Below are 26,295 nucleotides of genomic sequence, written 5' to 3' on the forward strand. Positions count from 1 at the left end.
ACTGTAAAATCATGAGTACCTGGGAGCAGGTACGTTGAGCCCCAAATGGGGTCTTTGTCAGTTGCTACTATTTGAGGCACATAAGTAACCTCCTACACTTCATACGCAGCATGACGCGTTAGGTCACCCTAAGAGCAGATTATTCCCAACAAAATATAATACATACTTTAATATAATTATTACACTACTCTATTATTTTCACTTGTGTATGATGTTTAAAACAATTTCTTATACTGAATTCAGGAATAACTTCAATTTTATTGAACTGGCCCTTGTTTTTGTGACAGAGGATTACGAATTTATGTTAACCAAAAAACATGGTACTTCATCAACCATATTCCTTATTCAAACATGCCTCCCATATTTAAGCGAATATTACAACATCCGACTTGAACATTGGTCAGTTAAAGGATAGTTATTTGGTAGCAGGGGAGGTACTGTATTACAAAATACACTTGAAATATTTTTAAAGTGTAAGGTATCCCCAGAAATAAACTCAACATCATGAAAAAATGAAATGGCGTATGGCTTTTAGTACCGGGAGTGCCCGAGGACATGTTGGGCTCTCCAGGTGCAGGACTTTTGATTTGACGCCCTTAGATGACCAGCGCGTCGTGATGAGGATGAAATGATGATGAAGACGACACATACACCCAGCCTCCGAGCCAGCGAAATTAACCAATGTTGGTTGATCCGCGGTTACCCGTGGAATACAGAGGTGAAAGAAGGTGCCGGGGTGAATGGTTCTAACTACAATGTCAAGAAAAGAATTTAAAACCGAAACTGAAGGTTATATTTTTGAAAAACAACAACAAACTTAACAACTTTTCATTTAGTGAGATAACAATGCCGTTTCAAGTATAAAATAGAGAAAAAATCCAAGATTTCAGAATTTTAACACACTTGGGCCTCAAGCCCCTAGTTTTTCAATTTTTGAGCTCCCAGCTCAAATTTACAAACGAACACAAATTTGTTCAAAGGGCAGACATCCCCCAAATTCATGGAGCACTTGCTCCCAAAATTCAACATCTAGCCTCTAAGAGGCGTACAGTAACCTTACTTGAAAAAGAGCTAACAGGCTCTCAGTTTTCAAGCCCACTCAAGGCAAGACCAAGAAATATCTTACACCTTTTGGCCTTCCATGGCCCAACTTACAAATTGAAACGGGGGTATCTCGTACCCAACCTATAGGGCCTTCGTGTAAAAGGAATAACAGTTAAACAAATGGCCCGAACACAAAATGAAAGGAGGCAAGTGCTAGCACTCCTGGATATGAGCACTTAAAACCTAAAGGGCACTAGGCCGGTGAAACAGGGGCTATTCCCAAACTGTGGAGGTGACTCGTAGAAGAATAAATTAAGACATTAAGGAAAGGAAGAAAACCAACTAAAAAACGTAGTCACCTCAAACCAATATGAAGGGGAGCTCGAGAGGTGCATCACTCTCCATCCCCGATTTACAGTTAAAGATTTTATGAAGTTATTACATAAGCCGGCAGAAGTTACATTTTCAGAAGTAGGTCACATAGTTAAAGTTTCGGACCTCTCCCTCGGGTTAAACTGCAGAGCTAGCAAGAAATAAAGATGTTAAGTGGCCATTACCTTGTCGGTGTACTGCTGCCTGATGAAAGAGGCGCCTCCCGCCTGCTGCTTGACACACACACTCGATTAGATGACGATCAATTGGCCAAGAGGCGTGAAAATCCGCAGATTATAAACCCTCGGGGAAAGTTCGAGACCTTTTTATTGGTGGATTTAAAAGTTACACACAAAATCGAAGAAGAAGGCAGTGATAGGTTGAAAATTAATTACAGAAATTTGGGTTTGGCTAGACTCAAAACTGACGGAAAGAAAAGATCAATATTGCTAACCCAAAAATAAATGAACATCATTTAGTAAAAAAAAAAACTTATGAATACAAAACTTCTTTAAATCAAAAGTTCTTTCACTTCGCACCAGGGTGCATGATCATAGTTTATAGCAGTGACAACTGTTGAAGAAAGTCCAAACTTCTTGATGAATGGCAAACAAAACAAGTAGAAATTCACACAGTACAGACAACTTCACAATAACAAAATTATATCAGATTTTAGTGGTGACATCTTCAGAGTAAAGTTCTGACTTGTTGAATTATTGGTTTCACCTTTGGTAGATAGAGGAGTTCTTTTAGGCGCTCATTTTGAACGCGCGGCGTAGAGGTGTACCTCCCGGTACATTGGTTAAAATTTCCGAGCCTGCCGGGAATCGAATCCGAGACCCCTGTGACTAAAGGCCAACACGCTAACCATTTAGCCATGGATCCGGACACTAGACACCATAATAGGCATTATCAAATAATCGTTAAACGTTCTGCACCTTCAACATTGTTATTCTAGCCCATGTTGTGTGATAATCTCCTGTTAATGTGTTGCGTTCCAAAAATATGATTCCAAGCAGTTTTTTATTTGTGTATACGAATAGTTTATTTTTTCCAAATCGTAACATTACGTCCACTGGCGTTCATATAAAATTCAGGATTGTTGACAGCACACACAATACGTGCGCTGACGTTGTTGTGAAATTATAATATATATAGCACCCATCACCGGTAAAGGGTGAAACATCTCCATGCAGCTGTTTGAAAAATAATTCCAATTTTTCTCTTCTCTATTAATATTCCAAAAATCATTTTCCCGTTGCTCGACATAATGTAAGACTGATGAAGCAAATTGTTAGGTTGCTCAACAAAGATGGCGACTACTTCTAATACAGTTCTAGATTTTTTCACGGATTGAGTATGGAAAAATTAAAAGCCGATGTCTTTGATGGCCTTCAAACTCTTAAACTCATCAACGATTCAAATTTACCGCACTGCGTAACCTGTAATGAAGCTTCTGCCTGGTGCATCTTTGTCATTATTGTCAAGAAATTCTCTGGTAACAATAAAGCTCAAAATTCCTAAGAACTTGTACAAAACATTCTGCCAGAATTTAAAAATCAGAGTGCTAATGTGATCATAAAGCTAAACTGTCTGCTACGCGAAAAATATATTATTATCATTATTATTATTATTATTATTATTATTATTATTATTATTGAAAAGTTATTCACGATTATCTGTTAAGATGGCGACGCATAACGAACCATTTTATTGCAAAATGAATTTATCATTTCTCCTTACTAACGATTTTTCATTTCACAACCTAGAACTTAGTTTTATATAATGTTACCAAGTACATATTGTATCGACCATTTTATATAAAAATACGTCAAACATTAGATTTGCCTGCTGCCACAAATGTCCCGTGAATGGACGAAAAACAACAAGCATAATGACATAATGGCGTTTTTGTGTGTAGCATGCTTCGCCTGATCGCGTGATCTTGCAAAATGTGTATAGACTGTGACAGGTGTGTCACTAACAAGGCATATAGAAAGCGCCTATAATAAGTTTAATAAGGCTGATGACTGCACTGAGTTTCCATGTTGCCCTTTTTGAATGCAGAAAAAAAAATGATAAGAGAAAGGCCTGCAGGGAATTAATACTGAAATTTTCGCGTCAACACTAACTTCACGCGAGGTTGAGGAGTGTACGTTGAATATGGATATTAAACGGCACGGTATGACATGAAAATTAAATAGTTAAAGAACCTCATATAAAATATGCAGTGAGTTACATTAAACCATGCCACCTCATTAATATGTATAAAATATCAAATCAAACTCTGAACCTGACATTCGATATACAAAGGTGCTTCAGAAAATAATGTAACAAGAATTTGCATGTAGGAACTTCATTTTACAGGCAGATACAAGAATACACAGTAGTAAGGCATTACTAAACCAGAACCAAACCCCATGACCGCTGTTCAGCCAGAAGACCTGCAGATTATGAGGTGTCGTGTGGTCAGCATGACGGATCCTCTCGGCCGTTATTCTTGGCTTTCTAGACCGGGGCCGCCACCTCACCATCAGATAGCTCCTCAATTGTAATCACGTAGGCTGAGTGGACCTCGAACCAGCCCTCAGGTCTAGGTAAAAATCCCTGATCTGGCCGGGAATCGAACCAGGGGCCTTCGGGTAAGAGGCAGGCACGCTACCCCTACACCGCGGGGCCGGCACTCGCATTACTAATCAGCAGTTACCATTCTTGTCCAAGCACGTTTTCCAAAGATACACCAGGACAACGATGCCGGGAACGAAGAAATCTGCGCCCAGTCCCTGAAGCCACATCATGACGACATGCTGAACGGCCGTATCATGTTTGAATCGCTCACCACCCAGGTACTTCTTCAACGATCCGAAGATATGGAAATCACTGGGTTCTTGGTCGGGGTTGTAGATGATTGATTTCTTCACCAGGGAAGTGACATTGAATGCTGCCAGTTACTGTGACACACTGGAGCGTTTGTGCGCAGCAATTCGCAGAAAACAACCTGGACTTCTCTCGAAAGGCGTCGAGTTGCTACATGACAACGCCGGGCAACACGCAGACAACAGCACGCGTGACTTATTACGGCGCTTTCGGTGGGAGGAACTGGACCATCCTGCCTACAGCTCCGACCTGGAACCCATTCATTTCCATCTCTTCGGACCGCTAAAGAAGTACCTGTGTGGTAAGCGATTCAAGTCTGAGATTTCAACCATAATGATTAAGTCTAGTCGTAATATCCCATATTTCCCTTCAGATTAGCAACTCAGTGAATCAGCATCTCTGGAAGCGCGATTCTCTGTTTCTGAAACTTATTCGTTATCTAACTGTCTTTCCCCCTCCACTTTTCACTTCGTAAGTTACAGGTCCTCTATTTAGACCGATTAGACATCACAAGTGGATATATTATTATTGTTACATGAGAAGACTTGGCCGCCTTATGAAACAGTTTACTATTTTTTATCTAGGTCTATCCTCTTTCCGAAACACATGCTTGTTATTCATGTAAGGCAGACTGTTTCGTTTAAAAGTAATTCATCACATAATTATTCTATCTCAAAATGACAGAATGATGTCTGAAAGTACATGTAAAGTTACTCTGTTCAACTGTTGCGATGAATAGAGTAGTCTGTTTTAATGGGGCCGCAGTGCGATTACGTTACTTGGAAAACGATAAAACTTACTGAAGCCGGTTCCTTATAAACTGTAACATCTGTTTTCCGCTCCGATTTGCAAGGTGTTTCATACGTTAAAATATTTTTTATCTCATCCTCCAGCTTACCGCGAAAATAATCTTCAACCTGTCAAAATTTTACAGAGAACATAGTGTTCTTCATGTGGCGAGTTTCTTATATTATATTTCACTGACTTGTTTTACGTAGCCGGACTGAGTAGCTCATACGGTTGAGGCGGTGGCCTTTGACCCCAACTTGGCTCAGTCCGGTGATACTCAAATACGTCAGCCTCGTGTCGGCATATTTACTAGCACGTAAAAACGACTCCTGTGGGACTAAACTCCGGCACCTCACACCTTCAAAAACCGTAAAAAATAGTTAATGGGACGTAAAGCCAATAATATTATTATTATTATTATTATTATTATTATTATTATTATTATTATTATTATTATTATTATTATTATTATTATTATTGTTTTACGTAGGTCGTACTACCGTACACCAAATTTGGTACCATTGGTTTATTCATGATAATAAATGCATACTTTTACAGGCAGAGCTAGGTAATTTACCGTTCGACTCTTTGGCTGAATGGTCAGTATTGAGGCTTCCGTTCAGTGTCCCAGGTTCGATTCCTGGCTGGGTCTGGGATTTTAATCGCGTGTGATTAATTCTTCTGACTCGGGGACTGGGAGTTTGTGTTTGTCCCAAAACTCTCCTCTTCATATTCACACAAGACACTCCACATAGGGTTGGCGCCAGGATGGGCATCCGACCGTAAAACAGAGCTAAATCCACACGTGTGACACATCATTCACCCGCAACCCCACAGCTGTTCGGAAAGTGGTAAAATAAGAAGACCGAGCTCGATAGCTGCAGTCGCTTAAGTGTGGCCAGTATCCAGTATTCGGGAGATAGTAGGTTCGAACCCCACTGTAGGCATCCCTGAAAATGGTTTTCCGTGGTTTCCCATTTTCACACCAGGAAAATGCTGGGGCTGTATCTTAATTAAGGCCACGGCCTTTTCCTTCCCACTCCTAGCCCTTCCCTGTCCCATCGTCGCCATAAGACCTATCTGTGTCGGTGCGACGTAAAGCAACTATAAAAAAAATAAGAAGCAAAGAAGAGCTAGGTAATTTACCATGGGATTCCTTGCAGAGTAATTAGTTGCATTGATCTGTGGAAATATTGTAATAAACTCCAATCAAGGTAATCACTTAATGTCTCTGTCATAGCCTCTGATTTCATAATGTATATCGAAGTCAAATTATTCATAACGAGTAGGACTGTAATCTCCTATGGCATATAGATGCGAAATACCCGCTCGCTCATCGTGATATATCAGGAAACACAAAACGACTGAGTGTGGAATTTGGCACAAGTAACAGGTAATACACATTCTTGAAAAATGCAGTGCCGACAATGGGGTCCGAACCCACCATCTCCCGAATCCCAGCTCACAGCTCTGCGTGACGCAAAATGCGTGGCGAACTTGCTCGGTCAGGTGAAGTCTCCCGATACAATTCTTACGTCTCATCAAGCAGAATGTGTTGACATCTCAATGTAGTTCTAGCAAGAGGAATTGTGATTAAAAGGAAATTCTAAGAGGGGAAAATCATGGGCACCTCCTCATCATGTTTCTCTGAACATTCTGAGAATACAATATTTTCTTCATTTCAATTTTCCTTATATACTGTACCGGGCAGTACACCTCCACGCCGCTAATTTAAAATGTGCGCCAGTTGAAACTCCTCTGCTGGAGGAAGTCTGAACCTTATTGACGGTATAAACTTTCAAGTTTCTCAGAAGATGTCACTACCTGGAAATTTTGGAGTTTTTGAACTGTGTCATTTTCGACGTATTTTTGTTTTGCTTGTAGTAAGAAGTATGAACTTTCTCTTCTAGAGGACACTACTGAAGATCAACAATAGTGCACCCTAGTGCGGAGTGAAAGAACTATTTTTTTGGAGAAATTTTTATTTCAAAAGTTTGTTTGTTGTTAAATTTCTTTCTGTTATTGTTTAAGTTGGCTGTATACCCCTCTCTTTCCCCTTGTTTTGTATTTAGCCAATCCCGAATTTCTTTTATTAATTTCTGACCAATCGGATGTATCTTCCCCCAACTTGAATATGTTGCTGTATCCTACCCAATAAAGTGCTTGTGGGAGGGTGTTTTCATTCCCCTAACGCCTCGAACCTTCCGCGAGAGTATATAAGCTGCTGATTTTAGGGTCTCCGGGCCACTTCTGTTCCATCTTTCAGTGTGTAAAGTACATAGCAGGGGGCGGGAAGCGCCTCTTTCTCCGGCAGCGGTCAACAACCAGGTAATGGCCGATTAATTACTTCTTTTCTTGCTTGCTCAGCAGTTTAACTCTCGGGGCGGGTCCGAAGATTTTCCATTATGTAACCTTCCTTAAAATGTAAAGAAACTTGTATTTATTCTATCTTTTAAACTACATATTGGGATAGAGAGTGCTTAACCCTCTCGAGCTCCCACTCATATTGTTTTGAGGTGAACTTATTTTCTCAAACTATTCTTCTTTAACATTATGTAAATTTGTTTCTTTTCTAAAGTCACCTCCGTAGTATGGGATTAGCCCTTGCATCAGTGGCCTAGAGCCAAATTAGGTTTTGAAACAATACATTAGGAGTGCAGATCGCCTCCTCTCAAATTGTTATTTTAGAGGTCATGTAATTACCCCTTTTTTTTTCATCTAATAGACCTCAGTAGGTTGGGTATTTTACCCCTGTGTCTATGTCCAGAGAGGACAACTTGAAGGTGGAGTTTGGTGTGGCCTTTGAGAGGCTTAAAGTTGAGAGCGAGTGGCTCTTTTTCGAAAATTGAGTGTTGGATGCCTCGTGGAGGCTTTTCGGTGTAATTTGGAGCAAGTGCTCCTGAGCATGAATGGGGTTTTCTGCCCCTCTGTTAATACTTATTTTGAAGTAAGGTTGGGCTGATTGCCCAAGCATTGTAAAGTCAGGGCGCGAAGCCCGAATCCTGTAAATATTCTAACTACCTTTGTGACTTGCTTACTCTGTACCTGCCATGCTTGTTATTTCTTTATTTTGAAAAGAAAATATAACCTTGTTAAATTTTAAATTTTTTACTTTCGTAGCTTGAGACCTGTTCACCACCCCGCACCTTCTTTCACGCATAACTACCACAAAAACACGGTAACATATACAAAAGAAAAGTAAAGTTTATTGACAATGAAACTCGGTGGGAAGAACGAGGTATACCGCTATTAGTAGTAACTTGTGTCGACTTGAGTTTCTACCGGCAGTTACTAGCATTTGACTGTTCAGGATCGCGTGCGTCTTAGAGAGAAGTGTCACTTCATGTAGATGTCAGGGAGGGCATATTAGACAGTCTGGTCACACGTTACTCAGCGACAGAGTTCCCACTGCTTGTAACAATGTAACACTGCTTTACATTCCACACAGCACGGGTTTGTAACGTTTGTTTCATAATACTACAGTAGGTATTCCACTCAGAGGCGATGCTTCCACCTCAATGAATGCTAAGTGTGGAATATGCGCGATATAGATCGATATTTTTGGACGCTCGAATTTTCAATGACGGTCAGCCAGCCTCAACAGATTCTAGAGTCTGGAAGAAGTTAAATAAAATAGAATACCGTGATGGGATACAGACTGAAAAACAACAGGAATAAGGGAATAAATTAAGAAATGTTTCACTTGATGGAACTGAAGAATCACATTGAAATGTCAAGACATTCTTCTTGTTGAGTCGTAAGAACTGTATAGAGCTACTTCACTTGACCGAGCAAGTTCGCGATGCGGTTTGGGTTACGTAGCTGGGAGCTTGCATTCGGAAGATGTTGGCTTCTAATCGTACTGTCGGCAACACTAAGCATGGTTGACTTTCATACCAGGCAAATACTACGGCTGTGCCTTAATTAAAGTCTGTCACTTCCATTATCAAATCGTTGAGGAGGAATCGAAAATCCCGACGAAAATCCACTTCGTCCAGCACAAATGTTGCACTAACTCACTAAGTTTTACACCAGGGAGAAATTGGTGAAAGGTCAATATTAAGGGGACCTGGGCGCGAGAACCTACTTATTCATTAATTCATTTTGTGATTTTCTGAAATACGATTCCCTTGATTTTTCACTCATATGGCACACTTATAAAAAAACCATTTACAACCTTTGTTGTGAATGTCAGATTAACAACTAAGTAGCAATAATTTTAAATATATATTCTAGAGCATATATGCCATGCCACTATACACAATTTTAATGTATCTAACAACATATTCACATAACTGAACACTACCAAGTTTATTGATTTAGAACTGCAAATAATGGAACATTTCATTCAAATATTTTTATCATAGAATTATCACTATATTTTGCCAAATATTTAGATTAAAACAAGCATTTACTACTAAATCAGGTCATCTTTGAACAGGATATAAGAATAAATATCTACATTCGTGAAAAATTGTATTACTCTTTCAGAAATATTTTGAGAGATGATTGTATCGTAATTTGTAAAATGTGAACTTTTAAGTAGAAAGCAAAAAATCCATTTACTTGACTTCAAACTGTTTAAATTAACCTGCGAGGGAGATAACTTTTGTACATTTTGTAAAATACCCTTACTTAGGAGGGTTCGTTATGCACATTGGTGGTAAAATTTAAAAATCACTATTTTAGCCATTTTCTGCCGTCCAGGTCCCGTTAACTGTCTGCTCCACAGATGAGCTGCGCAGAGATAAGAAATCAATATATGTTACAAGAGGAGGATAAGTAAAGAAACATTCCATTCAGGGTAACTAGAGAGCATCTTGAAGTTGTTCAGGAGCAACACTGGGAGGATCTGTAATAACCCTTCCCCTTTAAGACACTGAAGAATCGCCTGAAGATGTACAGTCAACACTAGCCATAGCTGTAGGTAAAGAAACTTTCTTATTTCTAAAACTGAAGATACCTCTTAAGCTGTTCAGGAGTGACACCAGGAGGATATATAAAGACTCTTCCCCGAGGAGAGACTGAGAAATACAAGATACACGATTAAGAAGAGCTACAGCTGAAGGCTAAGAAATGAGCCGTGTTGAAACACCGGATCCCGTGAGATCTCCGAAGTTAAGCAACATTGGGCGTGGTCAGGAGTTGGATGGTTTGCCACGCGCTGTTGGTGGCGGGTAAGGGAATGGAGGAGCGGAAAGGAACTGTCCACCCTACCGCACGTAAACTCCGGCTCAGGAACACCTCTGCAGAGGTTCGGACCTGCCTTCGGGCAGAACAACCCTTACCTTACCTCTTCGTAGAACTCTGCGGACACTTTAAGTTACATAATTAACACAATCTGCATTAGGATAATACCACGTTCTTCTTCCAGCTTGTACTGTGTCGTTCTTCTATATACATTGTATACAGGTTACCAACGTTTAGAATACATTACAAGAATTCTTTATGAAGGCAACTGATTCTCAACAGACAGCAAAAACAGTTCAATAAAAACACTGAAATTTGTTCTAAATGACAGAGTCCTGCACATAACCTCGATGAAGAACGTAATTGTAGTTGAACATATTGTGGAAGCTTCAACTTTAACTTACATTAGGATGTTAAGATACATTCTTCTAGTTGAAACTATAGAAAAACATGCGAATGTTTAATTCAAATGCTCAGCAACATGAAGGTGACTAAATAGACACACTTCGTAGTACAACTGAAGAAATGCATGAAGGTGTACACCTTCTTGGTGGAGCTATAGAAATACATGCAGATGATCAAATTAGAAGATCAGCATGAGGATAATTAACACTGTGGGCTTGCATCCGGAAGATGGTTTTCCGTGGTTTCTCATTTTGACACCAAGCAAATGCTGGGGCTGTACCTTAATTAAGGCCAGGGCCGCTTCCTTCCCACTCCTAGCCGTTCCCTATCCCATTGTCAGTCGCCATAAGACCTATCTGCGTCGGTGCTAACTAAAGCAAATTTAAAAAAAGTAAACTTGGACTTAGATCTCATTTTAACTCCCAGACTATCAATCAAGTTGGCAACGTGATTTGGGGTACAAATTTGTGACTTTGCATTCGGAAGATGGTCATTTCGTGCCTCACTGTTGGCAGCTCTGAAGACGGTTCTCCATGGTTTCCCATTTTCACACCAAGCAAATGCTGGTGCTGTACCTTAATTAAGGCCACGTTCGCTTCCTTCTCAATCCTAGCCCTTTCCTATCGCATCGTCGCTAAAAGACCCGTCTGTGTCGATGCGACTTAAGGTCGTAAAACAATTAGGAAAAACAAAATCCGGAACTCAACCTGGATATCTGATGAAGAGATGTTTCGCACATCCTATAAAACAGTCAGTAGGGTATGTGCTATTTGGTGAACCAAGACATTCTTCTTCTTCTTCTTCTTCTGCGACTGATACTCCAGCAGGCTTTAAATACGATGTTTGCGTTGCGGATGGATGTTTGTCCAGAGGCTGAGCTGGAATACGTTAGCTGGTGTTGAGGGTGCGGCACGTCTGTGACACCAGTACCACGTGCAAGCGATAGCAGACTTGATTGCTCCAATTACTGGTCTATTATACTGGAGGAATGTTGTCTTAACTCCCACGTGTTCCATCGGACACCACTCTTGTTCTTGGAAAACAGTCAACCGTTATCTCTACGGGAAAATGATGGTAAATGGGACACTTGCACTTTCTTAGAAGTGACACAATCCAGAAGATATCGGCTAGTAATGTACAGTACTTTTGAAATAACAGTATGTCTTTATGAATGGTATAGAGCACAATCATGCCACTGTTAGACTGTTTGTGTTTTCTTTGTTTATTGAGCGATTGCATGGAGCCATATTCTTAGAATAAAGCACGTTTTTTAAACATTGTTCCATTAATGGGTACATATTTGAAGGTACATTAGAGCAAATTATGCTTTATGGACTTGCGTTATACGATTGAGTATTCTTGGCAATATCATATTTCGAACGTATTGCCGGTATAAACTCTTGCCCTATACAGTCCGGTATCTCAGAGTACGGTATATTCTTTTTTTTTTTTTTTTTGCTAGTTGCTTTACGTCGCACCGACACAGATAGGTCTTATGGCGACGATGGGACAGGAAAGGGCTAGGAGTGGGAAGAAAGCGGCCGTGGCCTTAATTAAGGTACAGCCCCAGCATTTTCCTGGTGTGAAAATGGGAAACCACGTAAAGCCATTTTCAGGGCTGCCGGCAGTGGGGTTCGAGCCTACTATCTCCCGAATACTGGATACTGGCCGCACTTAAGCGACTGCAGCTATCGAGCTCGGTGGTATATTCTTAAGAACTAACCTGTATAATGGTTAAGGCTGTATTCAAAATATTTGAATTTATTATTTGAAGTCATAAGGAACATTACACAAGAAAGGCTACCGAAGTGATGTTAAAAACTACCGAGGTATAACCCTACTGTCAAGGAGCCTACAAAGTGCTCTCCAGGATTCTACAAGACAATGTAAAGAGCCGGTGTGTCCGGACGATTGGTGAATATCAGCAAGTATTTCGTCGAGGACGTTCTTGCGTCAAGCAGATCTTCAAACTAAAAGCCATTCTACAACTACAATGGGTGAGGAGCACTAACATTGGTGTGGTATTCGTCGACTACAAGAAGACCTATTACTCGATCGACCGCCAGACACCATTCTCAGTGCTGCGACAGTCAGGCGTATACTATAACACGGACACCTTTATTGAAATGACCCTCACAAATCTAGGAATCAAATCAGTCACCATTGGAACCGCGGCAAAAAAGATCGAAATCAGATATCTGGCTTCTGCAGATCATAACGACTCCGCGGTAGCCGGACTTCTGTCAGAGTCTTACACGAGACTGTGGTGAAGATAGGACTGCAGATATCGTATGACAAAACTAAGTGCTTCAAGATCTTGGGATCTTGAACCCCGGAAAAACTTACGTATTTAACGACCACTCACGGAACGACTCGGAATTGATCGTTCCCGCAATTTTGGTGAACGGGTTCACTCCAGTGGTAGAGATGACACCTCCCTCATAGAAAGATGTACGAAACTCAACACAGCCTACGAACTATCGCGAAACCGATACAACAAGAAGTGCATTTCAACTAGTGCCAGTCCTTCACTACAGAACTGTAGTCAGATCCCAACTCGTATACGCAGTATAGACTCTGCTAATGAAAAGGAAAGGTGCCATGGACGATCTGGAAGAAGCTTAATTACTTAATCTCAGGAAAATTCATGGACCCAGAACATTCCCAGACGGAATCAACCGACTAAAAGGGAGCCCTGAACTAGACAGACAGTTGGTAATGGCCAACACCGGCATGCGACGTACGCGGCTGAAGTTCTACGGACACCTTTCATAAATAGACACCAATCGCCTTACCAGGAAGATTTTCTCATTGATTAACAGCAGTAAGACTTGAAGTCCATAAAGACCTGGACTCCGCTGGGATTTGGGACCTTCGCTACCACTTCTTCTTCTTCCTCTTTTTCTTCCTAAGACGCCGTCTTTCTACGAAGGTTGGCGTAATTATGATAACTCGTGAAACAGCGTCTGGAAAGATGTCAATGGTAGTTCACCCATACCAACGGCGCAGGTCTTAAGCCAGGTATTTCACCACACAGATCGTTTCCCTTCAGTTTTCCTCCAGATGATGAGTTGGAGAAGTTCATATCGCTCACCTATCATAATGTGCCCATGTACCTGAGTTTTCGTTTCTTGATGTTTGTTAGAAGCTGTTTTTTTTTCTTCTTTAACAAGTTGAGGACTTCCTCTTTGCTCTTCCCTTCTATCCAGGTTATTCAAAGCATTCTTCTCTACAAGCACATTTCGAAAGCTTCAAACCACCTCTTCAGCAAAGGGCTGAACGGCCAGCCTTCAAAACCATACACAAGGGCAGAAGGCATACCATCGCAACATCAGAACTCGGAACTGAATGTTGAGATCTCTACTGGTGAAGTTCGTAGACCACTCCGTATTATGTGAGATGGTTTGTTCTTGGCCCTTGTCAGCCAAATGCACTAAGTCCCGAAAACCATTCTCACATGAGATAATGCAAAAATTATTAGCCGGGATCAAGATATATTGGGAACCAAAGTGAATCTCCAAAAATAGCTAGTCAATAAGTGCTCTCTAGTGGGCTTGAAACAATAATAGATAATGAACTATAAGTCACAGCAAACTCAAAGGTTTGCATCACAGAGTGAAAAATAAAAGTGGGCAAAATTATGCAACATAATGTTTATAAGACTTACCTCTCTCACAACTTCTTTCGTGTTATTTTCATCAGTTATCTGGGGTCGGCGCTAATCCTATTTTTATGGCCGGATTTCCTTCCTGACACCAACACAGGAATTGACTTAGGAAGACCGTATAGGAGAAATGAAAATGTGGAACTTAGCTTATCCAGTATTGTTTCTGCTGTCGGTTTCAAGACACCTTGTGGTAGCATAATTTTCCCCGTGCCAATAAATCGGCTTACAAAACTATTACACTCGTATTAACCGCCGACTACACATCTAAGCATGTTGTTTTCAACTACTAAATGTCATAAACATCAATACCTGGGTACATCTAGAGATTCGTTCCTGATATCACCTTGGCTCATCTTCGAATGCTGGAATGTTAATGATAAGCGTGAATAGGGACTCCATTATTTGGTCTCTATACACCCAACTTGTTAATTGGAGGGACGTACGATAATAGGTTATAAAATGGTGGTGTGGCCACGGGATAAATTAATAACTACGACTTTCTCTTCTCTTCTCTTCTCTTCTCTTCTCTTCTCTTCTCTTCTCTTCTCTTCTCTTCTCTTCTCTTCTCTTCTCTTCTCTTCTCATGGCCAAGGACAGAGTAAATTGGCTACCATCTGGGAAACTGTACAGACAATACTTGAATTTTCCACCACGTGTTACATAACTCGCCTCAAGTGTGAGTCACATTCAGGGTCACGGGTGAAGTCCAAAAATAGGACCACTCTGCAATTGTCTGTTTATATTAGAGTAATGATATGTTGTTAATAGGTGGTTCCCTTTCATCGTTATACTTCCATTGTATGCACATTCTCATATTTTTTGCTCCTAGCATGTACAGTATAAAGAAATTTCTTCTTGCTATTCTAGGTATTTCTGGGATCGCAGCAAGTATTCTCGTTCATTTTGTATTATGTCGGAGTTAGATTCCCTCCTTGACTGCACAGAATTGTTCATTTTTCATTTCCATTCCAACTCGGAAGTCACGGAAATACGACCTTTGGCTCTTCGAATGGAATGACAATATCTAAACCACTACGCTAATTATATTCCCTAGCATCTAAAAGCAATTGGAATAGATCTATGTCTTCATGGGTATTGATCTTGAAATTCATTTCAAATGGGGACATTTTGAATACGTCGACATACGGTATTCGGATTAATTAGAGTGCTTAATTACGAGAGACCCGTGGAAGTATATTAAATAGCACAGTGAAGAACCGAGCGAAATAACTGCACGATACCGGTCATTTGCTCGCAAGCCTGCATTCGGGAGATGGTGGGTTCAGGCTTAACTGTTTTCAAACCTGGAGATGATTTTCCATGGTTTCTCACCTTAATTAGGGCTACATAAGATTCTTCTCCAGTCCTAGTCTATTCCTATCTATCATCTGCGTCACCGAAATCCTGTACGAGTTTCAGCTACGTTAACCAAATCCTGACACGAATCACAAACGAAACCCTTTTCAGTGTACTCTTTCATTTCTTAAAACTTATAGCAATTGAAAGGTTTTTTTAAAACACATTATTAAACAGCTGAGCTTATGTATGACTTAGCTTAATTAAGTTGTATTTAATAGTGGCTCAAGCGAAGGAATGGCATTTTTTTCTGAAGAAGACTCTGTTAGCAGTAAATAAATGCATTTTTTAACTTAAATCCAGGACAGAAGAATGCCAAGAATGTTTTAAATGCGTCCAAGTCATTTCCATGTAGGCCTGTAGAATGATGGATAATTTTACGAGATATTACGATTAAATAAAGAGTCAGTAGTGACTGTATGAGAAATTATTGGTGACACAATTAAACATAGCACTGACTTGTAAATACAATTAATATGAATAGTCAGTAATAAATTAATACGATTGGACGTTGCTCTGATGTCTCAAAATCGACAACATACAGAGGTATGAACATTCTCTACATCGTTCTGTCGAGGAATATATTTTTTATGTTCCTGACGACCCACGAGTGAAGGTTTAAAATTAAGGAACCTTTATATAAAACATCCAAATTTTCTCGTGTTATTGGAGCTCTAGGTCGCACAGATACCAGACTGCATCCCCAGGAATGCGTTGCGTGTTATTATTACTTTATATTCAAATGCATTCAGTTCTACTCTTGGCTTTCAGGTTATGTTTTTATCAACTCAACAGCTACAGAATCAGTACATCAATACATTGAACTGGTACACTTAAAACCTTAGCTCGGAGTTTAAAAAATATGTTCCAAGGTTGTTCGCATGTAAGGAATCCTGTGGAAAAGAGTGAATTGTTAATATTAATACCGTATTACAGCACCATCTCTGTATGTTACACCACATTTGACATTAAACAAATCCGCAATCTTATGCCACACTGGGGTTTTCACACTGCGTAATAATATATTCTGATTATTTACACTCGTTATATGTTTATATTGCCTTGCGATGTCTAACAAAATGCTAACTTCTTGCGAAATGAAGTTGTCAGTTCGTTTCGAATCACACTTTTAGTTCATTTTACTAGTTCATGTTTCTGAATAACACACGATCCTACTCCAATAATGGTATGAACATAAACAATGACGAGGATTGAATTGCTGCTCATTGCTGTGCCAAATTTCTAGTTATGTGAAGATGTTAAGCTCAGTAAATCCAAATGTGGAAGTGCTACTGTAAAACTCATGATGTTTAAGCCAAAACAAAAGCCTCGCTTAGATAATAATAATAATAATAATAATAATAATAATAATAATAATAATAATGTGATTTTCTTTACGTCCCACTAACTATGTTTACGGTTTTCGGAGACGCCGAGGTGCCGGAATTTAGTCCCGCAGGAGTTCTTTTACGTGCCCGTAAATCTACCGTAACGAGGCTGACGTATTTGAGCACCTTCACATACCACCGGACTGAGCCAGGATCGAACCTGCCAAGTTGCCTCGCAGCGGTATCCATGACTTACTAAAGCTTCGCCTGAAGCTTGAACTGTGAAATCGTCCTGTATGGGCACTAAACAACAACTACTACTACTACTACTCCTTCTGGTTCAACCGATCACTTATGCAGTCCGCACAACTGAAGCGCTTTGCACTCTGCCTACAGTGGTATGCGTTCATTGGCAGTACATGATTTCACACCTCCCAGCGGGCTGAACAGGGCATTACTGTCTGAGACATAAACAACTTTGTGAAGTTTTCAGCACTTCTGTTCGTTAATTGCATTCATACGATACATTACTTAATTGACTCTACAGCATAGTTGCTTTGGTCATGGCCTTGTATGCTAAGCATTGCAGGGCTAAATCCATCCACAGTCTGTTAGCATTTAGATTGATTAAATTCATGACACATATAGGAATATATTTACTAGCATCTGGACTACCTTCATGTACATTCTATCGCTTAGCGTGTTTCAACCCGCTTTGTGCTCCGTTGTACGTATTTTTAAATAATTGTCGCCAGAATTTAGAACACGTGCCCATGGCATTCAGAAAGGCTCAGTCTCAGCATTCTCCTTACATTAAACTAGGAGCCCGTTAATAAATGGCCGATAGAGATGTTCCGAGATCAGGATACGTGTCATGCTAGGCAATGCTTTAACGTGTCGTACCCCAGATATAACTCGATGGTTATTGACGTAACAGTCCAAAATCAAATAAGCCAAATTGCATGATGAAGCAATCTCCGACAGCTCTTTGTCTATTGTGCAAAGGCTCCTGGACCTAATGGCGTGTAGTTAGCACGACGGAAATCCTTTTGGGTGGGAGATTTAATACATTCATAGTAGCTCCTATCAGTCGAATTGGTGCCTAAAAGAATGATCCTTCTTCCCAAGGAATCTCGGACTGAGAGTTTCGAGTGGTGTCTACGGACCTCCTTCCTGAATATGGCATGCATTCCACTTACTTGTTCCAGACACCTCACTTTTGCTTTCCTTAGACAACTCTTGTTCCTTCACGACCCTAATAACAATGGATTTCATTTTAATCTTTTATATGATCTTCCTTTTTTCTTAAATTTTCTATTCTTCAAAGGTTAGGAACTTTTTCCTCTTTCTGACTAGAGTTTAGAGGGGATGGTTATTTCGTTTACTTCACCCTTAGGACAATAACCAAACCCACAACCCCCTCAGCTTGATAGACTCCACGGCCACTACCTTTCCGAAATGGACAACTCCTCAATTGCCTGCACGAAACTGAAGGAACCCTTTCAGACCCACATACAAGTCTGAAATTTTATTTGAACCCTACTGAATAGCAGCTGTTAATGATAAATGTTATATCGGACATACACATGGGTACATATGATGAAATCTCCAATAGTGCCTCATATAATACATACTCAAACTTCCAAATTGATAAGAGTGTGCTGTTGAAGTTGTTTATTGTTGTTTCTAGGGACTAGGTAAGTGTTGTCTGTGTATATTATCTTGCTTTTGACTTGGCGTGTTATGGAATATTGGACTATGTTGATTGTAATGTTTTGGTTGCCTGTGTTTATCGTAATTAACCTGGTGACTCTTCTTGTTGCAGGGCGGCGATGCGGTGTGCCCACGCGGCTGGCCGCTGACCCTGGGCGCCGCCGGAGTGGTTTTGCAGCTCGGCGAACTCGACCCGTCGCTGCTGCGGACCCGCGACTGTTACCTTTGCGTGCGCGGTGCCGGTGCTGTAGAACTGGCCGTGGTGTGGCGAGGAGACTCCGCCATGGGCAGCCAGGCCGTGGCCGAGCCGCGCTGTCTGGACACTGTGCTTGGCATGGAGCTCGCCCTGACTGAGGCCGACGGACTGCCCACTCTTCTTCAGGTACGGCATGACACTATGTTATCATAGGTGTTTTTAGATAAAATTTGAATGACTGAGCTAGTCGGCCCTGCGGTTAGGGTTGCAAAGCTGTGATCTTGCATTCGGGAGAAGATAGTGGGTTCGAACCCCTCAGTCGGAAGCCTTGAATATGGTTTCCCGTGGTTACCATTTTCACACCAGGAAAATGCTTGGTCTGTACCTTAGTTAAGGCAACGGCCGCTTCCTTCCCACTCCAAGCCCTTTCCTCTCCCATCGTCGCCATAAGACCTGTCTGTGTGCGTCGTAAAGTAACTTGTAAAAAATTGTTAAATGTTACTTTTCTCTATGATAATTAGCACAGTGTGCAATTTATTGGTACACTCTTCACGATATAGCTTTAGACTAAAAGCATTCTTCAGCTTATCCGAGGTATTTCTGGGCTCACTGGAGCCACCATGGCATATTTATTTTTAATTTTTTTTTTTTTGCTTTACGTCGCACCGACACAGATATGTCCTCCGGCGACGATGGGAGAGGAAAGGCCTAGGAATTGGAAGGAAGCGGCCGTGGCCTTAATTAAGGTACAGCTCCGGCATTTGCCTGGTGTGAAAATGGGAAACCACGGAAAACCATCTTCAGGGCTGCCGACAGTGGGGCTCGAACCCACTATCTCCCGATTACTGTATTTTGGTTTTTGGCCCAGGCTATAAGACCGGATACACTTCCTGACGCTACGTCATAACCAAGTGAATATCGCAGTCCAGAATAGAGCGGGGTTCCAACCTCAGACGTCTGGTTGAGAAGCAAGCAGCTAAGCCACTGCACGAGTTTTACTTCTCAAGTTCTCCTCCATATATTTGTCCTGTTCTCCACACCCTAGACAAAGCAGTTTTAGAGACTATTCACAAAATTACTTTTTTTCAAATGAATATTTACACTTGTCTAGCAGAAATGTTTCGAGCAAGTGACTTTCCCCTATGGGTTAATCCAAAATATGAAGTGTACAAATCGAATCAGAACAGGTGAGTCCCTTTGGGCAGAAGTCAAACATGTCACCGAGAATAAAGCGTTGTGAGCCTTGTGTTGGGGAACAGTGAGTGCTGTATAAGTATATTCTGTGAGTTATAGCGTTTTGTGTTTCACTTTGGCAACGGTCTGTATCCTGGCGGCCGCATGGCGTGTTGGTCGAGTGGGAATAGCTCACTACAAAGATCTTTGCAGTCGGCGAACTTTTACAGGAATGCCATTCCTTTCTTAGCGAAGTCTACTCTAGTCTGCAGTGAGAGGCAATGGAAAGTTAACAATTGACTACCCAGAATAACAATGAGTAGAGTCTTCACATGGCGGAGTGTGATAGCTAACTGACACCATCACTAGATTCCTGCAGACACTACCGGAGGTCCAGTCTTCGCCAATGTATATCATATTTTTTAAATTGAAAGTTGCGACCTTGCTATATAAATTCCACGTAAAATTAGAGTTTTCATGGCTATGATCAATTCATCATGATATCATATCAACATTCACGTAGAACTGCCAGCTTCCTATACATGAGCTTTATGTTAAATAATGTACAAGTACAAGACAAAAGACCTATGCGTTTAAAGGAATTAACCAGCAAATTCAGAGGTTGTAAGTGTTAACGTAGTGTCGGTTTATTTTACAGAAAATGAAATGCAGAAATAGATAAATGCATGTGCAACAAAATATGTTGTTCGATGCATTAAATTATACAAAGCCTGTGAGAGTAAAATACAATACATCCAATTTGAAAACAGTCGTAATCACTTTAGCATTGGATGGCCCCTTTTCTCAGCTGTATAACTTCGATATTCTATCACACCCTTCACATATCTTTTATGAAGAAATCGTTCATTCACATGCCTTGATTGTTCATGATGAAACATTCGAGTAGATTAGACTTGAAAATGTTCCTGGTTTTAGGTATCTCGACACTCACAATGGATGTCCTCTGATACCGCGATAATGTGTAATTTCTTTATATTAGTCTTCGAAATAGCAATTTGCAAACGGTAATTACAGCAGCTTATGTCCAAGTGATGGTTCACGTTCATGACGAGTTTCGTTCTTCTGTGTCTGTGATTGTCCAACGCAAAAGAAATAGAACTGACTAAATGGCCCCCAACAATGTACATTAAATAATCAAAAATAAAATTGAATTGTTGTTGTTGTTGTTGTTGTTGTTGTTGTTGTTGTTGTTGTTGCTCCGTCCACATGTTAATCCGGACTGTCAAATCTAGCGTCAGAGATGGAAGTGTTAAAATGAAAATAACGCAGTATTTTAGTTGGCAGTCCTGTGTCGTAATTCGAAGTTCATTTTTTTTCTTTTATAAATGTGAAAATTGTTGGTTTTTTTTTTTTTTTTTTTTTGCTGGTAGTTTGACGTCTCAACAACGTATGAACGTGTTTCGGCGACGCAAAGATGGGAAAAGGCTACGCTTGTTAAAGTAGAGACTATGGCGTTAATTAAATTGCAGCCAAAGAGTTTGCCTGGTATAAAATGGCAAACCACGGAAATCTGTCTTCAGGACTGCCGATGGTGAGGTTCGAACTCTCAAACTCACAGCAACGAGACCTGAACCACGCAACCAACTCGCTCGGTTAAACATTTCTCGCTCTTTATCACTCAGTCATTAAAGGTAGGTCCCTTCAAATATTTGTTGACTAAATCCGTGAAACAGACTTAGTTTACATTTAAAGAATTGTGAAAAATATCGTCTTGGCCTGTACCCGCAGGACACAGTTTCTCTAAAATTACATGAACTGTTTGGAACGAATTTTTATATTTCTCATGTACCAGCGACGTGAAACAATACTTAGGGTGGTGTTTTTTTTTTTTTTTTTTTTTTTTAAGTGTCGTTCAGGGATTTCCCTAGACTTGCTCCATATCAGACATATCTGGAAATATCAATCTCCACATTAACCTTTTCAGAACTTTTCAGCCCTTTTCCACCCAGCACTAATGAAATAATTGATTGTCTAAGATCCAGTCCCTCTTCGTCTGAACTTAAATTCTGAGTTACGTGAAACTGGGTTCAACCAATTTCATGTGATTGTTTAGTCTAATAACTACACTCCTGCAATTGAACAATAACTTCACCTCTTGCATGTCGCTAATTACGGATTGTGATCTCAATTCATATATCATAGTGGACAGCCAGATTAATGCTCCTGATTGCTGAAAATTGAATATTCATGAAGCAGAACTGGTATAGTCCATGCCCTCATTCAGAATACTTGCAGTGGACAACAGTACTAATGGAATGTTTTCTTCTCGCAGAGCTTGTTGGTATCAGTGGAACGTGCTCTGGAGAGGATACCCCTAGACGACCTGGCCTTCCCATGTCCGCAGTGTCGCGAACCCTGTGTCTGCGCCTGTGCCCCCGTCGTGCAGAAGAGGGACACTTCCATCCAGACCAGTCCCATGTTTGAGTTCGCTGGCGCCATACCCCACATCGACAGCGATGAGGAGGTCGACTATCAAGTGGACGGCATGGCAACCCAGACACCCAGCGTGGGACCTCCTCCTACAGGTAGGAACCTGTTCATGTGCTTGGAATTCAGTAGACAGCTGGATAGTGGGACATTCATCGGATCCATATTGGCATTGAGTACCTACAGGTGCATTACTTTTGTGTCATTCTATTTATGTTAAGGTTATTTCCTTGTACTGGAATTTGGAATAGTGAAATGGGAACAGAATAGTATCATGTTGTAAAAAATTTCAATCGCGGATAAAGATCACTGTTAGTTCTCCTCCTCATTTTTGTCACATGCAGAGCGTGATTGTTTTAATACGACCCAGATACTGACGTTCGGGATATAAATTAAAATCAACATTGTCATAATCGTCGACCGCCGGAACTTCTTCATTCTTTTGATGTCTACGAAATGGAGCTATAAAACCAGAATAATCAATCCTGAGCATCAACGTAGCTTCAAAGGACTTGAATGCTATGCAAATTATTAGGTTCCAAATGGAGAAAAGGTGACTAAAATACTGTAATTGCATGACAGTCATTATCGCAAAATACCAATAGTTATTACAAATAGCCCCTTCATACAGGCCTAGTACAACACTCTTAACATTAATTTCACTACTGTATTTCCGCAACGGCCGTAGACGTGTTGAAACACCGGATCCCGTGAGATCTCCAAAGTTAAGCAACATTGGGCGTGATCGAGATTTGGATGAGTTGCTACGCGCTGTTGGGGGGGGGGGGTAAGGGAATGGTGGGTCGAAAAGGAACTGGGGAAGCTTTTAATTGTCGTCTTAAACTGACAAATTTTAAACGAAAATAATTTTCAACTAACGATTTATATCCAATACGTTCCCTAGATCTTCATCTTGTGAAATGTCGTCCATTGCAATAACGAATATCGTCGTTTGACGTTAAGCCATTGTTTGAACTTTTATATGGTAGAAAGAGGTCCTCATTTTTGCATAGGTATATAACACGCAATGAAGAACCCAAGAGCACGTCTCTCCTTCAAATTTGACATGCCTCCTTTAGAACTCTATACTTCTACGATGTTACACACTTGTCCGCGGTGTGAGTGCATACACCTTCATTAAGTCTGTTCTGGAACAAAAACCTGTACCATTTATTCATGCTTCGTATATAACGGGACTTCTTATGGGACCCAATTACAGTGTAGCTACACAGCGTACTGGCGTAACGCATTGCAAAAATAATACAATATTTTCTAATGGGAATATATTACATAAACTATCTACGTTATATTAATTTATGTCCAAATTAACTTGAATTAAACTTAGATAAAGAGCATTTAACTCAGTCAAATACCACCAAATTAAACTGAACTACATTTGTTAATCTCCGCTAAATACATTATTATTAACGTAGCGATTAACCATTATCTGACTGACTATCAATTCAAACTACATTACACGTCACTAATTATCTACAGTATGTACAGGAATTTATAATGCTAGAGATAGGAAACGTTTCTATTTATCTACTGTGTGCTTATGGCAATTGTGACACTGAATATAAATTCTGAAAAGGAGTCTTCTAAGCTCTCGTTACGAACAGCACTTCTGTACACGCTGTACAGCTTATATACTGTAGTGTGCAATTGAAGTAAGGTGTGGCATTTGAACTGGTGGTATAAGATGGTATTCTAAACAACCATCTTCAAAAATGTTACACCTGTCTTAATTAGTGTAGGAGAAAATAAATGACAAAACTTCGGTCAATGTTTTCATTTTCAGTAAGCACTGGATACTCCCCTCTTCTAAACAGAATGTCAACAGAGCTGTGATTTTTTTTTCCTTCCTCTTCGCCTTCCCCTCCAAACTTTGCAGTATTCTTGGCCAATGTGTCTCGAGGTCAGTGCACTGCGACCTGCAGGCTGGTACGGACTCTGAGAACAAGCGAAATGGCTTTATCAAATCATGAAGTACTGTACATGATGTGATGTTAATTTATGGTGATGCAAGATGTATTCAAGCAAGGGCGGGACGAATGTATCAACAACGTTTTCCCAACCAAAGACACCCAAGTTATCGGGCATTTGTCACTGTTCTTCAGTGACTTCGGGACTGGACAACTACAACCTACATTTGAGAGAAGGGGGCACTCACGGTTACAAGATGTATTGCTGGCGGAGGAGAACATTTTAGTTCAGCCCCTGCACTAGAAGAACAGTCCATGAAATCTGTGGGTCATAGTATGATGTAACCTACATAGAACACTTCGGGAAGAGCTGTTATACCCATACCATGTACGTGTTCAGCGCCTTCAAGAAACAGATTGTATCCGCAGGGAGCGAATATGTCAGTAGTTTCTGAGTAAGAAACGGTGGCAGACGGATTTCTTTACCAGAATCTTTGCCTGTGACGAATCTTGTTTCACACGAGGTAGAGTAGTAAATTTTCATAACACTCATATCTGGAGTTTATAAAATCTTCGACATGTTGTCCAGAGACACTAACAAGTGCGGTTCTCCTTAAACTTATGGGTAGGAATTGTAGGGGATATAATTATTCGTCCTCTTGTATTCCGACCCCGTTTGACAAGAGAACGCTACTTGCATTTTCTCACGGACATTTTACCGTAAACTACGTATAATATTGCTTTGAACGTAAGTAGAGATGTGGTTCTTACATAATGGTGCGCTTTTTACGTAATGATGCACCAAAACACATTTCTAGGCTTGTGCGGAAGATTTCAGGCAACACTTTTCTGGACCACTGTATTCGTCGAAAAGGTCCTGTGCAATAGCCAGCTCGAAGCCCCAATATCAATCCTTCAGATTTTTACCCCGGTCGTCTTATGAAGGAATTAGTATACTGAAGCGAGGCACAGCACCGTGATGACTTCCAAAGGCGTGTATTTGATACTGAAGCCGCAATAAGAAATGATGCACGAGTTATATCCCTCACCGGGAATAGAACCCTCACCCATTAATACTAGTGTATTCGGCTTTTAAAGCTACTTTTATTATTATTATTACTGCTGCTGGCATACTGTATGAGTGTCGAGCAGTTTCAACAGACCTTAGGCAAACTAGTGACCAATACTGGTGAGTCAAGATGTGAGTAAGTTTCAATAACAACTCGGAGTCCAGAATGACACATATCCTGACACATATCCTCAGGCTTGGCAGAATCAGCCCAAACCTTTCCGTGACGTATGTGCCCCACTCCCTGGTGCCATCAGAAACCCCTTCCTAAACTCCTAACTCTTTGCTACACATATCCCCTCTTCCCTGGTAATCAACCAGTACGAAGACAATGTATCCCACCCAGAGGGATTGACACGTGACTGCCCTAATTCATATAAAACCCTGGACTCCAAATGGAAAAGGTCTCTTGGAATGTAGTCACTTAAGAACTACCAACTAACTGAGTTGGCTGTTAGGCGTCAGGCCTCAGAACGTGTAAATAGACTTTAAATCTTCAAATGTAATAAGTGTTAGTAAATTAATAAATACAATATTGGACATCTTCGTTTCATTTGGAATAAGATATACTCAGACTCGTGGAGAACCTGTGAGGACCTAGCTTAACAACCCAACAAGCTAACCACGAACTTGTTAAGCGACAAACTTAACTCACGGACGTGTAAGCGTATGCAACTAAATAGGCTTCGTCGTACCAAAGCATATGTTTGGGCTGGAGATGATCACTGTACACCTCTTGTAAA

General features: G+C 40.6%; 1 protein-coding gene across 1 annotated transcript in view; it reads left to right on the top strand.

Moving 5' to 3' along the window:
• The window catches only part of LOC136874435 (puratrophin-1), a 1,332,114-nt gene that overhangs the window by 646,394 nt on the left and 659,425 nt on the right, over positions 1 to 26,295 (top strand). The window contains exons 4-5 of the mRNA XM_067148069.2: positions 18,854 to 19,123; positions 22,404 to 22,656. Of these exons, the coding sequence (XP_067004170.2) occupies positions 19,025 to 19,123; positions 22,404 to 22,656 (352 nt within the window). The 5' untranslated portion in view covers positions 18,854 to 19,024. The remainder of the gene's footprint in view (positions 1 to 18,853; positions 19,124 to 22,403; positions 22,657 to 26,295) is intronic.

Source organism: Anabrus simplex, chromosome 5 (genome assembly GCF_040414725.1).
Source record: "Anabrus simplex isolate iqAnaSimp1 chromosome 5, ASM4041472v1, whole genome shotgun sequence".
Taxonomy (NCBI): Eukaryota; Metazoa; Arthropoda; class Insecta; order Orthoptera; family Tettigoniidae; genus Anabrus; species Anabrus simplex.